At 48.7% G+C, this 16,643-nt stretch overlaps 2 protein-coding genes and 1 non-coding gene across 4 annotated transcripts; 2 read left to right on the plus strand and 1 right to left on the minus strand.

The window, feature by feature from the left end:
• The first annotated feature begins 7,761 nt into the window (after nt 1-7,761).
• On the plus strand, nt 7,762-7,832 carry TRNAG-GCC (transfer RNA glycine (anticodon GCC)). Its single transcript has one exon. It is a non-coding gene; the product is annotated as a tRNA-Gly (tRNA).
• Nucleotides 7,833-9,199: 1,367 nt separating this feature from the next.
• LOC123113619 (glucan endo-1,3-beta-glucosidase 8) lies at nt 9,200-11,713 on the plus strand. Its single transcript, XM_044534919.1, has 2 exons — nt 9,200-10,256; nt 10,374-11,713. The coding sequence occupies exons 1-2, from the start codon at nt 9,916-9,918 to the stop codon at nt 11,506-11,508; spliced, it is 1,476 nt and encodes a 491-aa protein (XP_044390854.1). The 5' UTR covers nt 9,200-9,915; the 3' UTR covers nt 11,509-11,713.
• A 666-nt stretch (nt 11,714-12,379) lies between these two features.
• On the minus strand, nt 12,380-16,151 carry LOC123113620 (zinc finger A20 and AN1 domain-containing stress-associated protein 6). 2 transcript variants are annotated; one of them, XM_044534920.1, is made up of 2 exons: nt 15,949-16,151; nt 12,380-13,248 (listed from the first exon to the last, which is right to left on the minus strand). In XM_044534920.1, the coding sequence occupies exon 2, from the start codon at nt 13,244-13,246 to the stop codon at nt 12,761-12,763; it is 486 nt and encodes a 161-aa protein (XP_044390855.1). In that variant the 5' UTR covers nt 13,247-13,248; nt 15,949-16,151; the 3' UTR covers nt 12,380-12,760. The 2 variants fall into 2 exon arrangements, with proteins under 2 accessions (XP_044390855.1, XP_044390856.1); XM_044534921.1 differs by lacking the exon at nt 15,949-16,151 and adding an exon at nt 13,839-14,089.
• Between the last annotated feature and the right edge of the window lie 492 nt (nt 16,152-16,643).

Here is a 16,643-nt window from a genome sequence, read left to right on the forward strand (position 1 = left end):
TACTACTATGTCCTTTAGTAGTAGCGTGGGTAAAAACCCGCGCTACTACTACCAGCGCGGTTTTTTTTTGAATTTTTTCGAAAAAATATTTCGATTTTTCCCTAATTTTCAAAATTTTGAATTATTTTAACCTCAAATCTCTATTCGCCCCTCATCGCTGCTCAATTTAATCTCTAATCACCCCTCATCATTCCAAATCATATAACTTCCCGGACGTTCACCCATCCTCTCACTACTCCAGCTTGAGCACGCTTAACTTCCAGGTTCTATTCTCCCTCGTTTCCAAGTGTGCACTTGTTGTTTTCCTGACAATAGTAAGATGTCAATCCTATTAACCTCAGGAATTTAGCTTGAGCATGAAGTCACACATTTCACTATTTGAGTTTGAAACTATTGTTCTAAAAAATTAGTAACACTAATATTTCTTGAATAATTAGTTTGACCACAGTTTGACCACAGTTTGACCACAGTTTGGCCATAGTTTGACCAGATTTGACCAAAATTCAAAAAACTAAAATAATTATTTAGTAACACTAATATTCTAGAATAATTAGTTTGACCATTGTTTGACCACGGTCGTTTGACCACACAGTTTGAAATTTTTTCGATTTTTTCCACTCTAGATCTTAAAAGCCCCGTAACTTTTTTTCTGTTAGGTTTTTGAGGATTTTAAAAATGTTTAACGGGGTTCCCCCCGGTTAAATTTGGATGTAACTTTTCGAGTAGATGATTTTTCATATAAAAAACCTTTTCATTCGAGTTAGTATGCAAAAGTTATGCCCATTTTTACAAATTCTCGAGAGATTCTGCAAATAAAGTCGAAATTCATATTTGCAAATTTTCCCAACAACTAGACCACATATCACATGGGAAACTTATTTTCTTTTATTTTTTGACATTTTCATCATTTTCTTTTATTTTTTTAAAACTGAAAAGGCGATCCACAGGGGGGGTAGAGTTTGAAAATGGGACCTTTAGTAGTAGCGCGGTTTTTTACCCCCTCGCTACTACTATGGCACCACTTAGTAGTAGCGAGGGCTAAAAACCAACGCTACTGCTATCAAACTTAGTAGTAGCGAGGTTTTAAAAACCCGCGCTACTACTATGGCATGTCCCGGGGGGCACGGTAGAGACCGCTTAGTAGTAGCGAGGGTTAAAAACCTGCGCTACTGCTATCAACTTAGTAGTAGCGAGGTTTAAAAACCCGCGCTACTGGTAAGTAGCAGTAGCGAGGGTTTTTAACCCTCGCTACTAGTAACTTTCTGTGTATAGGCTTTTCCCTAGTAGTGTGTAGGAATTTCCATAATTATTAGAAGGATTACTAGGATAAGGCCTTGGATTGAAATTCCCTCTATACGCATTATTTCCAAAACTATTCCTACCAACAAAATTCACATCCATAGATTCATTATTATTCTCAATCAAAGTAGATAAAGGCATATCATTGGGATCAAGAGAAGTATTTTTAGTAGCAAACATCTTCATAAGTTCATCCATCTTTTCACTCAAAACATTGATTTCTTCTATAGCATGCACTTTTTTACTAGAAAATCTTTCGGTGCGCCATTGAGAATAATTAGCCATAATATTATCAAGTAATTTTGTAGCATCTCCTAACGTAATTTCCATAAACGTGCCTCCCGCGGCCGAATCTAAAAGATTTCTAGAAGCAAAATTCAATCCGGCATAAAATTTTTGTATGATCATCCATAAATTCAAACCATGAGTAGGGCAATTCTGAAGCATCAATTTCATTCTTTCCCAAGATTGGGCAACATGCTCATGATCAAGTTGTTTAAAATTCATAATATCGTTCCTAAGAGTGATGAACTTAGCGGGAGGAAAATACTTAGAGATAAAAGCATCTTTGCACTTGTTCCAAGAATCAATACTATTTTTAGGCAAAGACGAAAACCAAACTTTAGCACAATCTCTAAGTGAAATTGGAAATAACTTCAATTTGACAATATTGTTATCCGTATCTTTCTTCTTTTGCATATCACACAAATCAACAAAATTGTTTAGATGAGTAGCGGCATCTTCACCAGAAAGGCCGGCGAATTGATCTTTCATAACAAGATTCAGCAAAGCGGTATTGATTTAACAAGACTCATCATTATTAAGAGAAGCAATCGGGGTACTAAGGAATTCATTATTATTGGTATTCGAGAAGTCACACAATTTGGTATTATATTGCGCCATGGCAACAAGTAATCCAACACACAAGCAAACAAAAAGGCAAACGAGAAAAAGGCGAAAGGGAAAGAGAGGAGGAGATTGGGAAAGAGAGGGCGAATAAAACGGCAAGGGTGAAATGGGGAGAGGAAAACGAGAGGCAAATAATGTAATGCGAGGGATAGGGATTGTGATGGGTACTTGGTATGGTTGACTTGCTTGCGTGAGCCTCCCCGACAATGGCGCCAGAAATTCTTCTTGCTACCTCTTGAGCACTGCGTTGGATTTCCCCGAAGAGGAGAGGATGATGCAGCAAAGTAGCATAAGTATTTCCCTCAGTTTTTGAGAACCAAGGTATCAGTCCAGTAGGAGACCATGCACAAGTCCCTCGTACCTACACAAAACGATAGCTACTCGCAACCAACGCGATTAGGGGTTGTCAATCCCTCCACGGTCACTTACGAGGGTGAGATCTGATAGAGATGATAAATAATATTTTTGGTATTTTTGATATAGAGATGCAAAGTGAAAAGTAAAAAGCAAAGTAAAAACAAAGCAAGTAAATAAAGTAATGGAGATTGATATGATGAGAATAGACCTGGGGGGCATAGGTTTCACTAGTGGCTTCTCTCAAGAGCATAAGTATTCTACGGTGGGTGAACAAATTACTGTTGAGCAAAAGATAGAAAAGCGAATAATTATGACGTTATCTAGGTATGATCATGTATATAGGCATCACATCCGAGACAAGTAGATCGAAACGATTCTGCATCTAATACTATTACTCCACTCATCGATCGCTATCCAGCATGCATCTAGAGTATTAAGTTAAAAACAGAGTAACGCCTTAAGCAAGATGACATGATGTAGAGGTATAAATTCATGCAATATGATAAAAACCCATCTTGTTATCCTTGATGGCAACAATACAATACGTGCCTTGCTGCTCCTGCTGTCACTGGGAAAGGACACCACAAGATTGAACCCAAAGCTAAACACTTCTCCCATTGCAAGAACTACCAATCTAGTTGGCCAAACCAAACGAATAATTTGAAGAGACTTGCAAAGATAACTCAATCATACATAAAAGAATTCAGAGAAGATTCAAATATTATTCATAGATAAGCTGGATCATAAACCCACAATTCATCGATCTAAACAAACACACCGCAAAAAAGAGGATTACATCGAATAGATCTCCATGAGAGAGGGGGAGAACATTGTATTGAGATCCAAAAAGAGAGAAGAAGCCACCTAGCTACTAGCTATGGACCCGAAGGTCTGAAGTAAACTACTCACACTTCATCAGAGAGGCTATGGTGTTGATGTAGAAGCCCTTCGTGGTAGATGCCCCCTCCGGCGGAGCTCCGGAACAGGCCCCAAGATGGGATCTCGTGGATACAGAAAGTTGCGGTGGTGGAATTAGGTTTTTGGCTCCGTATTTGATCTGACGGGGGTACGTAGGTATATATAGGAGGAAGGAGTACGTCGGTGGAGCAACAGGGGGGCCACGAGGTAGGGGGGCGCGCCCAGGGGGGAGGGCGCGCCCCCACCCTCGTGACCGCCTCGGTTGTTCCTTGGAGCAGGGTCCAAGTCTCCTGGATCACGTTTGGTGAGAAAATCACGTTCCCAAAGGTTTCATTCCGTTTGGACTCCGTTTGATATTATGTTTCTTCGAAACACTGAAATAGGCAAAAAAACAGCAATTCTGGGTTGGGCCTTCGGTTAATAGGTTAGTCCCAAAAATAATATAAAAGTGGAAAATAAAGCCCAATATAGTCCAAAACAGTATATAAAGTAGCATGGAGCAATAAAAAATTATAGATACGTTGGAGACGTATCACCTCACCGCCTCCTACTACTCCCACCACTGGCCAGGCCATCCCTCCCCTCACCCACACCCCCTATTATTCTGTGGCGATGGCAGCCTCACACCGCAACCGAACCAGTGAACCCTCGCACTCCTCTCCGCGTGGGCATCCACAGCCGCGTCTTCCCCGGCTCCGTGTCGTCCCCTTCCTAGGCCTCGCCGTCATCCACCGCCGTGGTGCTCTCGGTGCGGCGTGGTCAATGTGGTCAACGACTGACTTCCATTGGAAGAGTACTGTATGTGGAGAGGCTGACAGCTGGGTCCATGACAGCCGCAAGGAAGTGCCTCCTTATTACGCGCAAAATAATTATTCCTCCACCTGACAGCAGGGACCCACCGGACGGGCCACCATATTTCGCAAAAAAAGGTTTCCCCCTGACTAGTGGGACCCACCAAACGGGCCACCATATTTCACGAAAGAAACGTTCCCCCCACTGTCAGCTCGGACCCATCGGAAGTGCCGCCTTATTACGCACAAAAAAATGAATACTCCCCTTGCTAGCTGGGACCCTCCTTGGTGGGAGGCTGACTTGTACGATGTCCATCCAACGGCCGTAGTGCTTCTTCAACCTCTGGTCTTCTTGCTCCAACCGCCCAAAGCAGCACGGTCGTGTCGCATGCTCCTGCATCCCGTGGCCGGCTGTGCTGCCGCAGAGGCCTCACCGCCTCCTACTATTCCCACCGCTGGCCAGGCCCTGCAGTGACGGCAGCCTCACATGGTAGCCGAACCAGTGAACCCTCATACTCCTCTCCGCGCGGGCTTCCACTGCCGCGTCTTCCCCGGCTCCGCACCGTCCCCTTCCTAGGCCTCACCGTCGTCCACCGCCCTAGTGCTCTCCGCGCGGCATTGTCAACATGGTCAAGGAACGGCTTCCATCAGAAGAGTACTATACATGGAGAGGCTGACAGCTGGGTCCACGGCGGCCACAAGGAAGTGTCTCCTTATTACGCGCAAAATAATTATTCTTCCACCTGACAGCGGGGACCCACCGGACGGGCCACCATATTTCGCGAAAAAAACGTCCCCCTTGACTGCTGGGACCCACCAGCTACATCTTCGCACGCAAGGAAGTGCGTCCGGGCAAAAAAACGATTCGCCCCCCCTGACTGTTGGGACCCACCAGCTACATCTTCGCACGCAAGAAATTGCCTGACAGTCGAGACCCACCTGATCGAAGCATACGTACCGTTTTCATTCTGGTCGTGAACGTGTACGTATATACTAGTCGATGTAGAGGCGTGCACGTGTCGTAGTAGAGGCGCGCATGTGTCATAGTAGAGGCGCGCACGTAGCATGTACACGTACGTACAGCGGCCAGGGTGCAAAAAAGTAAATACGGCCATGTACGTACATACAGGCGGAGTCTCGAACGCCTACTCACGCATACGTACGGCCAGGGCTCGTGTACATGGCTGGGTCGGAACGAAGAAACTGCGTCGTCGTCGTGTTCATGAGGAGCCAACCAGCTGGGTCGGAACGGAATGCGTCGTCGTGTTCATCGGGAGGGCTTGGATGGAACAGCCGATGGGAACAAGGCCTGGCGTGCCGCAGAACGGAGGAAACGACATTGTGTTCGACCGGCCACGTTCGAAACAGGATCCTTTTCATCGGGAGGGGTCTGGCGTACCGCAAAACGGAGGAAACGGACTTGTGTTGGACCTCCTACAGTCGAAACGGGGTTCTGTTGATCGGGAGGGGTGTCGTGTACTGCAAAATGGAGGAAACGGACTTGTGTTGGAGCGCTATGATCGAAACGGGGGTCCTGTTCATCGGGAGGGGTGTGGCGTACCGCAAAACGGAACTCCACGGGATGCTGTTCATCTTCACCGTCGACCTCCTCCAGCCTCCATGGGCTACTGTTCATCCACCGTCGACCTCCTCCAGCCTCCACCTACGACTGTTCATCCACGGGCTCCTGTTCATCCAGCCTTCACCGCGCGCTACTCCACCGGCTACTGTTCAACCAGCCCTCTCTAGTGGCTCCTATTCAACCACCCCTCCACAGGCTACTGTTCATCCACCCCTCCACTGTCTAATGTTCATCCAGCCCTCCACGGGGGTCGTCATGTTCATCCAGCTCTCCACGGGGTCGTGTTCATCCACCCCCAACCGGCTCGATCGGGGTCCTGTTCATCCAAAGGCAATACCACGGGGTCCTGTTCATCCATCCCCACCGGGAACTGTTCATCCACCCCCCCCAACAACACTCACTGTTCATCAAGGGAAGGAGGTAGTAAGGTTCGATCAACTTCAGTTAGCAGCCGTAGCGAAGGAATCACTCGGGTTCAGTAACGTAGCTAGTGCAATCGCTCGGGTTCAACTAGAGCCCAACGCCTCGCTCGGGTTCAGTTAGAGCCCAACGTCTCGCACACACACGCGTACGTGCACGAGAGAAATGCGCATCGCTCGGCCCCCGACAACCCACCATAACCGGGAACTCCCCAATATTTTCCTCTCCCTCGCTTCTACCACAATTTTTTCAATCATGGACGGCCCAAAGAATGTCATGCAGCTGCGTCTCCGGCCCGCCCAGGACGAAAAGCCTATTCTTTGTCATGATTTTTTGTCATATAAGTAGGAGCCCATCATATCTATGATGATACCGGGTTTTGTCACAGTTATAGTCATAGAAGTGTCATAAGTATGACAGAATTTTTTTTTGTTCGGTCCAAAATGTCACGGATGTGTCTTTTTTTTGTAGTGTCAATGTCAATTTCGAAGATACCACTTGTTGGACTCACACTCCTAATGTAGAGTACTACAAAAAGTGCTTAAAAACTTTTGTGTATAGGAAATTCAAGATAGCGCTTTGGGAAGACAAGTTATTATTTCAGATCAAGAAATTGCTATCCTAAAACGGGTTTGAAAAAACAAAAGCATGCCATCTAGGTTCAAAACTTTTGTGTGGAGGGTTATTAGGAGAGCTGTTACAACTGGACCAAGGGCTTCTAGGTATCCTTATCATATATAAAAAAAAGGTTGTAGATATGGTCAAATAGAATCATATTTGCACCTTTTCTTTCAGTGCAATATCTCTAGATCAATTTGGTTTAAAATTGGCCACAAAACTGATATGATGAACTTCAATCTATATCCCGCCGATATCATTCAAATGATCCTATCTTTTCAATAATCGAAGTTTAAGCTAGATTATGTTTTCACTATATGGAACATATGGAAAGCAAGAAATGACCTCCTTTTCAATAAAATAGAATGAAGTCCTATGCAGGTTATGCATGCTATGAAGGCAAATGTTTAATGCATGTTTAATGGAAGAGAAGGAGGAAAATGAGACATCCAATGAAAATAACAATGCTAATCACTCCCAAGTGCAAATATGCATACTCAACTAGTCACCAAGTACACCATATTCATTCAAGCGGCGGACAACAAATGTGCGATCGGTTTTGCAGGCTGAAGCGATGGCTTTAATTCTCGCTGCCTCGGCTGCCTCGGCAACGAAGGCATCTGCCTCCTTCTATTTTGATTGCAATACTTTGGTTGACGTTGCAAAAGCGAGGAATCTTCTTGCTGCCTTTTGTAGTCATATCTTTTTCCTTGGGGGGAAATATTGTGTGCACACTATATAGACTGTTAACAGATTTCAAGTTAGCCCTAACACATGGAACACTAAATCTAGTCTTTGGGCGTAGATGCTCTTGAGTATTTCTGGCGACATAAATAATTACCAGAAATGGAGAACCCATTCAACAAGGCACCAGTGGTCTAGTGGTAGAATAGTACCCTGCCACGGTACAGACCCGGGTTCGATTCCCGGCTGGTGCAAATTGTTTTTGTGTAATACACATAATTTACCCTTCTCTGAGTCTACTGCAGTGCGTGCACTTGGACAGGGGGAGGCTGGAACCTGAAATTATTCTTTTTTGCTTTTTGCCACCGTCTTGTCTCTGTACAGAAAAGGATCCTATGCGCATCACTTTTTGCCTGATTTGATTCAGGAGAAATTCCCGCTTCATCTCACACTACGACCGTCACAGCATGAGGCCAAGACTACACGAGCATCTCCCCGTTTCGGGTCTCCGAAAGGTCCTCCATCGCGTAGCAAAGAGCAGAAGTGGTCACGGCTGACCAGCTTGGCTAATGGCTACCACTAACTGTCAACAGAAACGGAACAGTTTGCTTGTGTTTGAAGCTGCCAAGCTGGTGTACCTCACTGGGCATCAACTACTCGTCGGTTCGATACCCACCCAGCTAGAAGTACTCCTACTGCTGTTGGTGTACCGTCAGTTAGTTGTTAATTAACCAGCTGGACACGGCAGGACCGCCAGCCAGCCAGCCTTTGCGTGGCTTCCCCGAGCAAATCTCGACCGGAGAGATCGGGCGCCTGGTGCCACGTGCGGGCCTGCGCTAGCTGCATCGCCGCACAGTAGTGGCGCCTGGTCCGGGTTGGTTGGTGAGATATGGCTGTCGACGGGACCGGACGGCCTATCGTCGTCGGCGGGGGAGCGTGACACAGCGTAGCAAGACGACGCGGCGGCGCGTGCCGACATGTGCAACACGCTCTCTCTTGCTCAGACGCGGCTGTTTCTGTCCGCGAGTGCGAGTGCGAGTGCGGGCGCGTGGTCCAGACATTTGAATCGCCAGGCATGCAGGGGCGTTTTGGGGAGCCGCGCCCGGCGCAGGCAACGGACGAATAAACCCAGCCCGGCAGGACGCCGGCCATCTGGGCCGTTCCACGCGACCCCTGTCCCTCCTCGGTTCATACTTGCCTGGAGAAACCAAAACGAAAACGAAAACCAGTGCTACTGCTCCAGAAAAAGCTTAGAAAACTAGCAGTAGATGAGATTTCGTGGAGAGGGAAAAACTTTGGTTCGTCCTGCAGTGCAGTACCAGCAAGACGAGTAGCGTGTGCGCGAAAAAGGGAAAAAAAATCCCGCTTCTTCTTCGCACGCAAAGCCTTTTCTTTTCCAAGAAAAAAAACTTTCTTTCTCCAGCGTCGCTAAAACGGACAGAAGCCGAAGCGCGCCCGCACCGACGTGGGCCCCACCGCTGGTCAACCCGGGCGCGTGCCGCGCGCCACGTCGCCCCCCACCGATCCAGCCGCCGCGCAATGACCCATACGCCCCTCTCCACCACCACCACTCCCCCCACCCCACTGCTCTTCTCTGCTTCCGCTTCGCCATACGCTCGCCGTCCGTCCGTCCATCCACCACTGACCAGTCCACACCCCACCCCACGATCACTCATCCGTTCCGTTCCTCCTCTGCTCACCATCAACCCCTCATAAATTCTTCCTTTCTCGGTTCCTTGTCCCAGACCCAAACACACCAACGAAGCAACGCGTAGCCGGCCGATCTCCGAGTTAAATGCTGCCCCCTTTCTGACCCCTCCTTCCCTCTCAACCTCGGTCCCCGGCCGGCGTCGCCATTGCCTCCACTCTCTCTTTCTTCGCCGGATTCAACTCGACTCAAAAGCCTCGACGCTTTCCATACCCCCCTCTGTTTCGTTTCTTGCCTTTTTCGCTCCGGGAAGGAATTTCCAGCATTCACATGTGAGTCTCGCCCCTGCCCCTATCCCTTTCTCCCCCGTCTGTTGGTGTCACCAGGATCAGGATCAGATAGGAAAGCCCAGTCTCAGAAGAAACCGCGTCTGGTTTCCGTGCGCAATCCGCCATTGCCGTTTCTTGCAGCTCTCGCAGTCCGTCCCCCGATTTATACTCCCGCACTTCCTTCGCCGCCCGGGCCGACATTGTTCCCTGTTCGACTGAATCTCGATTCGATTCGATTCCCGCCTCCGTTCGGATCGGCAAATCTTGAGGCTTCCCCTGTTCCTGGATTCCCAAACCGTCGCATCGAGAGATCTTCTCCCTTCTTTCGTCCGTTCGCCGGAGAGCAGAGAGGCCTGTTCAATGGCGGCGGTGAATCTTGGAGCGTGGCTCTGCGCGCTGCTGGCGGCGGTGGCGGGCGTCCTCCCGGCGGCGGACGCGCTGGGGATGAACTGGGGCACGCAGGCCACGCACCCGCTCTCGCCCAGGATCGTCGTGCAGATGCTCAAGGACAACGGCATCAAGAAGGTCAAGCTCTTCGACGCCGACCAGGGCACCCTCAACGCGCTCGCCGGCTCCGACATCGAGGTCATGGTCGCCATCCCCAACAACCTGCTCGACCTCATGAACGACAAGGACAACGCCAGGGACTGGGTGCGCCACAACGTCTCCCGCTACCACTTCGACGGCGGCGTCAACATCAAGTGAGCCTTTTGAGCCCCTCTTCCTCTTGCATGCTCCAGTTCATGGAAGTCATGCGCCGCCGCCGCTCTAGTTCATGGACTACTTACTGATGATGTGATGTTCTGTTCTGTTCGCAGGTACGTGGCCGTCGGCAATGAGCCCTTTTTGGCCTCCTACAACGGCACCTTCGACAAGGTCACCTTCCCGGCGCTGCAGAACATCCAGAACGCGCTCAACGACGCCGGATTCAGCGAGATCAAGGCCACCGTGCCGCTCAACGCCGACGTCTACAACTCGCCCGCCAACAACCAGGTGCCGTCGGCGGGCCGCTTCCGGACGGACGTCGCCCCGCTCATGACGCAGATGGTGCAGTTCCTGGCCAACAACAGCGCCCCCTTCACCGTCAACATCTACCCCTACCTCAGCCTCTACCTCAGCGAGGACTTCCCCGTCGACTTCGCCTTCTTCGACGGCCTCGCCAAGCCGCTGGTCGACGGCGTCAACACTTACACCAACGTGTTCGACGCCAACTTCGACACGCTGGTGTCGGCGCTCGCCGCCGTCGGCCACGGCGACTTGCCCATCGTCATCGGCGAGGTCGGCTGGCCGACCGACGGCGACAAGCACGCCACCAACGCCCTCGCCAAGCGCTTCTACGACGGCCTGCTGCCGCGGCTGGCGGCCAACACCGGCACGCCGCTCCGGCCCAAACAGTACATGGAGGTCTACCTCTTCGGGCTCCTGGACGAGGACGTCAAGAGCGTGGCGCCGGGCGCGTTCGAGCGGCACTGGGGCGTGCTCCGCTTCGACGGCCAGCCCAAGTTCCCCATGGACCTCACCGGGAACGGGCAGAACACCATGCTGGTGCCGGCCAAGGGCGTGCAGTACCTGCCCAAGACGTGGTGCGTGTACAACCCCAACGCCGAGGACAAGAGCAAGCTGGTGGAGAACGTGAACTACGCCTGCACCTTCGCCGACTGCACGGCGCTCGGCATGGGCTCCAGCTGCTACGGCATGGACGTGAACGGCAACGCCTCCTACGCCTTCAACATGTACTTCCAGGTGCAGAACCAAAAGGACGAGGCGTGCGACTTCCAGGCGCTCGCCGTCCCCACGCAGACCGACCCCTCCACCGCCGCCTGCAGCTTCCCCATACAGATCGCCGCCGCCTCCTCGACGTCGGGTGGCCACCGGCGAGCGCGCGCCGGGCCGCTCGGCGCCGCCGCTCTGCTCGTGCTGCTGGCTCTGGTCCAGCTCTTGATGTCGCATTAGAGAATCAAACAGACTTGTTTTTCATCAGTTGATCATTTGTTGCCTCATAGCATATATTTTTTGGATCAGCAGTAGTTACTAGCAGTAATCCGGTACGAGTCTTTGTACTGGAGGCATATATACCGGAGGATATATGTTCAGATGGCATTTCACATGATGTTCAAACACTTGATGTGCTTGATGACTATGGTGTACAGTTCATTCAGAATCCCAGATCCAATGACCCAGTGATATTTCACAAAACATTAAAAAAAAATCTTGATGTGTTGTACTTGCTGATACAAGAATATATACAGTTGATTCAGAGTCCCAGATCTCGCAGCATGGCCATGGAGTATATACAAAGTGAGCAGGACTTGGTTGGCAATATAGTACTGCAGCACATGAATCCTGGATCCAGAATAACATGGTCTAGATGCACAACTTTTCTTTCAATGCAGGTCGGCAAAAAAGAAGAAAATGAATGCTTCCAATGCAGGCAGGTAGTGTGAGGTGACCCATTAACTAGTTTCTCAATAGGACGCAACCAGCCATGTGGAGGTCCATTATCTGCTGCTATTTTCAGTTTTTAACCACCTACCAAGGCAGAGCCTACAGATGATTATACCACTCCGTTGTTGATCAATACTGTACTTACTATGATAATGGAGATTATATCATTGTACTCATCAACAAGTACCACTATGTAATCTGTCGAAAAATAAACAAATCAGACACTCTGTTTTTCTCTGACAGTGATCTGTGCAGCAAACTACTACTACTGGTGGATCTTTTCTACAACATCCCTCTCCAACTCATAGTATAAAATGCACAAGTATTGCTGATTTGAACACATAACACACCGAAATGTACAATGATTTACACTAACAGGTGACCACGGAAACCTGCCAAGCCTTGAGCATATAACAGTTTAATCAGTTGAACTGCATACTGTTAAAGGATAAATATTTACATTCACATTATTGATATATGTAAATAAACAGAAGTGCACCTGTGCCAATGAATGTTCCTCCCACACAAACACCAACATTATACAGCCCTTGAAGGCGCGGCCAACCCGGAGCAATGGACCATTGACGGCCGTCGGACGGGCATCGGTTGGTGGTGTTTGTCGAAGGCGGGTTCATCGGCAAAGTACATTCCAGGAGGATGGTAGACACACAATTCTCAAGTAAACCTGACGGACCAAGCATCATCATCATCATCATAGAGGAAATAAACGAGCTGGAGGGCTCCTGCAGCAGAACCTCCATCAGAATCTGGTGACCTTGTCAGCCTTGACCACGGGGTTCTGCTGGGCGATCTGCTCCCTGCCGGCCTGCTTGTAGTCGAACTTGCAATCGTGCGCGTCGGCGTAGCGGTGCATCGAGCAGAAGGTGTCTCCGCAGCGGCACTTGAACCCCGTCAGCCCGACCTTCTTCCGGCACGACAGGCAGCGGTTGCTCGGTGGCTTCGGCGCCTCCTCCTCGGCTACTTGTTTTCCTTCTTTGGCTGAGGCAGACGCTTCATCCTTGATCTCGGCCACCAATGGTGTGGGTGACGATGCAACAGCAGCGGCAGTTTTGTTCTCAACTAGAAGGGCCATCTTCTTGGCCTTGACAGTGTCTCGGTAACACTTCGAGCACATGTTTTCGGTCATCCGGTTGCCGAAGAAGCCACAGTTGTTCATGCACATTATCGGAGCCTCGGGCGCGTGGACACCCGTATCCTCTGCCTCTTTCCAACTCTCTTGCGCCATTTCTGCAGAACATCAATTTGCAGCTTCAGTATCCAGAACGGACAATCATTGACGAAGAAACTAGAGCATTATCAATATGACCAATGCACAAAATGATGTAAAGGAAGCTAAATGTCAGGTGGCCATCACAAATACTTGCCCTGCAATTGTCCTGAATATGATGAGCACTCATCCTAACCTACAGAACCAATTAGTAGTCTACTCCCATCATTCGGATTAGAGGTCATAGATAGGCACTGAGTGCCATCAAACAAGCACCACAATTGTGGAAAGAGGGCCCGGCCCCCATACAGTCCCCAAGGCCCATGCACATGATCAAACCTTGATACAGAATTCTTCATTAGTATTTTCCTGATTAGGCTACTCCCCTTTTGAACAGGTATTCTCTAGAAATTTAAGTGCTGCTTTAAAACAAGCATAAATGTGTGACAGACAATCTAAAAATGCACATGATTCCCATATCTTGTATGGAGAAAATAGTACTGAACCAGCCCGGCAAACTGCACAAATGTCTTTCTGCGAGGTAAACCAAGAATAAGAATGAAGCAATCAAGTCGCTATTGATTTCTTATCCTTGTATGTGTTTACTCACCGAGAGACCTTGTGCGAATCGATGATCAATTGCTATGCTTGCCAAGAAACATACAGATGAATTTTCACTAATGATGAAGTAGTATTTATAGACAGTTTACTCGCCGCCATCTTTGTTGACATAGTATCCCCTTGAGTAAAGGAAAGGATCTTATTCTTATCTACGGCAGCGAAAACCGCAAGGAAGAAATCCTACCGGCTAAGCGTCTGCTTTGCAACCGAGGTTAAGAAACCTTGGGAAGGTCACAAGGCAGAAACAAAAAGATATCTTGCAATCCAAGGCAGGGCAAACATATCATTCATGTTGAAGTTTTCGTACACGGTTTTACTCGCCGCCTTGGCACCTATCCTATCTTGCATAAAGGGATATAAATCCTGTCTATGCAACGGAAAGTTGAATTTCCACGCTATTCGAAAGATTTCTGCCACAATCACTCCGTCCATCTTTGATGACATAGTATCCCCTTGAGTAAAGGGAAGGATCTTATTCTTATATACGGCATCGAAAACCGCAAGGAAGAAACCCCGCCGGCTAAGCGTCTACTACCTTGCAACTATCGGCAAGGCCAACGGCAGAAGCAATCCAGGTAGGCCTACGTGAATTCCCTTATCTGAACACTTATCCATTTTCTTTCTTTCATTTTCTTTTATTTTTGAAAAGAGGTGAACGACCCCTACCTCTGCATCGATTGATGCACACATCTCTAGAAACACTAATCCTCTATGGACGATCAACACTAATTACTCAATTCGCAGCTACACCGAAGTTTCAAACACAATCACTCGTCCATAATCATAATTTTATTTTCGATAACATCATCCATCACCATAACCACCGCAAATTTTGGCATGGTTAATCGTCATCAGGCAACATAACGCACCAGACTATTGATGATGTAATAAACAAATCAGTCCTAGGTGGATGGCAGGTCACAGCCATGAACAATCAACGCATAAAACAAGCAATTGAATCAACCGGACCAGAGAATCCTATCTAAAACCAGGAACAGAGCAGCCAGACCGCAAAATCAACAGCAGCCGTACCAGCTTGTCCATCTTTGATGACATAGTATCCCCTTGAGTAAAGGGAAGGATCTTATTCTTATATACGGCATCGAAAACCGCAAGGAAGAAACCCCGCCGGCTAAGCGTCTACCTTGAAACCATCGGGAAGGCCAAAGGCAGAAGCAATCCAGGTAGGCCTACGTGAATTCCCTTATCCGAACACTAATCCCTTTTCTTTTCTTTCCTTTTATTTTCGAAAAAAGAGGGTGAACAACCTCAACCTCTGCACCAATCAACGCACACACCTATAGAAACACTAATCCTATATTGATGATCTAACAAACAAACCAATCCTAGGAGGATGGCAGGTCACAGCCATGAACAATCAATGCATCAGACAAACAATTGAATCAACCGGACCAGAGAATCCTATCTGCAACCAGGAACAGAGCAGCCAGACCTCATCAAAAGAGCAAAACCAACAGCAGCCGTAGCAGCTTGTCCATCTTTGATGACATAGTATCCCCCTGAGTAAAGGGAAGGATCTTATTCCTATCTACGGCAGCGAAAACCGCAAGGAAGAAATCCTGCCGGCTAAGCGTCTGCCTTGCAACTATGGTTAAGCAACCGCGTCAAGACCACAGGGCAGAAGCAATCCAGGTAGGCCTACATGAATTTTCCTATCTGAATTATTATTTTTTCTTTTCGGACACCGCCGGCCTCTGTATCGATTGATGCACACAGCCCTAAGAACCCTAATCCTCTACAGAGAACCAACACCAATTAATTTTTTCGCAGTTATAGCGAAGTTCCAAATAGAATCACTCATCCATCATCATAATTTCATTTTCGATAACACCATCCATCACCATGGTCACCGCAAATTCAGGCATGTTTGTTCGTCATCTCATCAGGCAACACACGCACCAGACCATCGATCCGAGAAACCAACCAATCGAACCTAGACGGATGGCAGGCCGCAGCCATGAACAACCATAGCGTCAAACAAACAATTCAACCGGCCAGACAAGAGAATCCTATCTAAAATCAGGAACAGAGCAGACAGACCTCATCAAAAGAGGAGGCGAAATCAACAGCGGCCGTACCTAGCCGGAGGACCGGGCGATCGATCGGAAACACGGAGGAGACGGCACGGCGGGGATCGGGTCCTCGCTCTCGTCGTTCTCCTCTCCTCGCCTCCCCTCCGCCTGTTCTTCCGGGGGATAGAATTCTGCTCTTGTTATTTTGTTGGCGTCCTTGTTGTTTTATGCGTGTCCCATTTCCTTTTGGGTGGCGTCGTTGGGGCCGGGCCGACATTAATTTATAAAGTTGGACTGCTTGCTGCGCGTAAAGGGCCCGGGGAAAAGGGGCCTTTCCGAACTGGACCGCGGCGTCGCTTTCCGTTCGCATTTTTTTTAATCGAGAAGAAAGTTGGCGACGGGGTTGTTGGGCTGGATTAAAGGGAAAATGTCGCACTAATTCGGTGGGGATTAGGAAGGAGCTGGGATGATGCTTCTGGACGCGCCGGCGAGGTCACACGGCGGACGACGCGACGCCGATGGAGGGCCTCGTGGCGCACCACGGACACTTGGGCCCTGCTGCAGCCGGATGATCAAAGTTCTCCGTTTGTTGAGAGAGTGAAAGGTGATGGTTGGCTTTGGGTACTACGTGTCTTGCTTAGTACACCTGATCGGACATGTTGCGGGGCAGAGTAGCGTCACCTTTTCAGATTTTTTTTTGCCCGCCAATGATTTTCAGGTTTGCAAGTACGGAGATCGTTAATTGGAGTAAATTGCATTTA

This window comes from Triticum aestivum, chromosome 5B (assembly GCF_018294505.1).
Source record: "Triticum aestivum cultivar Chinese Spring chromosome 5B, IWGSC CS RefSeq v2.1, whole genome shotgun sequence".
Taxonomy (NCBI): Eukaryota; Viridiplantae; Streptophyta; class Magnoliopsida; order Poales; family Poaceae; genus Triticum; species Triticum aestivum.